Source organism: Dendroctonus ponderosae, unplaced genomic scaffold (assembly GCF_020466585.1).
Source record: "Dendroctonus ponderosae isolate FM_Combo_2020 unplaced genomic scaffold, Dpon_F_20191213v2 Dpon_F_20191213_1, whole genome shotgun sequence".
Lineage (NCBI taxonomy): Eukaryota > Metazoa > Arthropoda > Insecta > Coleoptera > Curculionidae > Dendroctonus > Dendroctonus ponderosae.
Genome location: NW_026017110.1, coordinates 25,684,912 through 25,687,587, shown reverse-complemented (window position 1 = coordinate 25,687,587; position 2,676 = coordinate 25,684,912). Strand labels below are relative to the sequence as shown.

Sequence of the window (2,676 nt, the reverse complement as noted above, 5' to 3'; positions counted from 1 at the left end):
TTCAAACATGCACAAATATACAGATTTTTTAGATATATGCAATTTTTTATGAAATTGGATAAAATATGCAAAAAATGCATAGATATGCACTTTGCCTATTTTCCGCCCTCTAATAATAATAATAATAATAAATTATATTGCGGCAGTTTGACAACTGAACGTCAGGCTGTCAAATATTGCGACACTTAAAAAATTAATGGGGAATTCATAATCTAATTAAATCAATTAAGGCAATTATCCGTGTTAGTAGTAAAAACAGTTCTATATATACTTCGGTCGAGAAGGCGTTTAAATACCGAGCACTTTTCTATCCTAATCGATTTCATATTTAAATTTGATGTCAATGTCATGTTTTGACGTTTGTACTTCTGACATCAACCACAGTTGCTATCACTGTATTCGCGAGTTCAACTACCGATGGTGGCGCTGGAAAACGTCAAATTACTCGTTGTCGAGTGACAGTTGAGACTTGTCAGACTTGTTTATTTATTGCAGTTGATGACATCTATAACATAAAACAATACTTACACACTTTTCGATCTGTTTCTATTTCTTTAAAATCTTGCAAAAGCTCTAAGCAGGACGCAACAAAACAAATCACAAACACCAATGTCAACAAAACAAGTATCAAAATTACTAGTTAACGTGTAGTTATGATTTTAGCCACCAGGGGGTGTTTGAGCTTTTGTACTCGCGAATGATGTTGGTATAAGTTGCATATTTTGCATAATATTTGCGCTGTTTAAAAAGATTGTGTTTTGCATGTGGAAAAATGAGTCATTAAAACGACTTTGAGACTGATCTTGTTAAAAGTTATAATTTACAAATGGTCAATAAACTGATAAGTTAGGTTATTAGGATCAATAGTTGTCGATAAACGTACGTAGTTAATTAAAAGTTTGTTATCCTTACAGAATGCTGCTATTCCGATGGACCAACCGTGTCCAGCCGGACAGGGAACTCCTTCACCGTTGTCTCCCACCCCATCTCCTGCAGGGTCGGTCGGATCCGTAGGTAGCCAATCGTCTGGTTATTCTAGTGGCGAGCTACGAGGCGGGGCAGGAGTTGCGCCAGGGGCCGCCGGTCCTGCTGGCGGCACCTGGATTCCTCTCTCTGTGTACAGTGCTGTGGTTAAGCAGAACCAGCACTTCACCTATCTACTGACTTTTCAAGAATTATGGGAAAATGCGGATCAGATGGTCATAAAGGGTCTACACACAGGTAAGTTATCCGCTCAGTAGTCGCGGCTTTTGGTCAATAAGTTACTTTAACTGTTTTTTTCTCAATCAACCATCAGCAATATTTCTCAATCAATTTCTAAATTGGCCCTTGCAAAATGACTTTGTCATTGCATTGATTCATTTCTTCATTTTCAATTTTATTTGTCAATTCGCGAGTTCAACTACCGATGGTGGCGCTGCGAAACGTCAAATTACTAGTGTCGAGTGACAGTTGAGACCTTGTCCGACTTGTTTACTTATTGGAGTTGATGACATCTATAACATAAAACAATACTTACACACTTTTCGATCTGTTTCTATTTATTTAAAATTGTGCAAAAGTGGATTAGAACGAATCACAAACACCAATGTCAGCAAATCAAGTGTCAAAATACTAGCTATCGTGTAGTTATTTATTTCGCCACCAGAGGGCGTTTGCACTTTTGAACTCGCGAATACTCAAGCTGAATTGATTAACTCTGCAGTTAGTGCCGTTCGTAGTGCGCAGTTGCCGCTGTTCGAGAAATTAACATACGGGCGTGCACCCATCAATTTATAAACCCGGCGTTGTCGTGCAAGTTTGTCATTTCCATTACGTTTCCATTTCCATGCCGTTGGTTATTTTCAAATGAGGAGTTTTTCGTTGTCCGATAATTCTAAAGTGAAAGGGATTTTTTTGCGGCGTAAGCAAACAAATAGTTTTTGAAATTTGAAAAAATTACTGCTCTCGGCGGGACTTAAACCCGCCTGAACTCATGGATGTCGCGGTTTTTTTAAGTCGTCAACCGCATGAACGAAAATTACCAATGAAAAGGATTTTTCGCGGAGTAAGGGGACAAATGATTTTTCTTATTACAAAAATTATTTGTCCCCTTACGCCGCGGAAAACCCCTTTTATTGGTAATTTTCGATCGTGGAGTTGGCGATTTAACCAATGAGAGAAAGAGTTTGATATGACGTGAGGGGCTGACAGTGACATTTGTCAAAACGAGACCGTGTTTGCCTAAGTTTTTGGCAAGATAGCAGATCAAGTTATTTTCATTAGAGAGAACGTATAAGCAAGTAGCTTGCGTCGAGACAATCTCGATATTTTGATGTGAAAATAAAGAAAACACAACACACAACTTAACCAACATATTAAGTCCTATGGGCACACAATCTGTCAATCTTCAAGTCAGTGTCAAAAACGCACGATGTATACAGGGTTATTCACGCTATACGGCACGGAAGTTTGCGGCTAAACCGTTTGATTTTTAAAAAGTATAATTTTATGAGTTGTCCGACGCCTACCGAGCGCACATTAAAAAAATACTTTTGTAATGTACAGGGTGTCCCAAAAGCTCTAAAGGTATTAAAGTTATGTTTTTTTAAATGGAATGTCCTGTATATTATTGCATTTTTGGATTCGCTGAACAAAATAAGTGTCTGTTTTAATAAGGTTTATAATACCTAAATC

The 2,676-nt window shown here is 37.8% G+C and overlaps 1 protein-coding gene across 1 annotated transcript in view; it reads left to right on the top strand.

Annotated features, from left to right (window-relative positions):
- Window positions 1–1,221, top strand: part of LOC109543692 (AF4/FMR2 family member lilli) — a gene marked incomplete at its 3' end in the record, with an annotated part of 101,483 nt that extends 100,262 nt beyond the window's left edge. The window contains 1 exon segment of the mRNA XM_048661415.1: window positions 915–1,221. Within this exon segment, the coding sequence (XP_048517372.1) occupies window positions 915–1,221 (307 nt within the window).
- Between the last annotated feature and the right edge of the window lie 1,455 nt (window positions 1,222–2,676).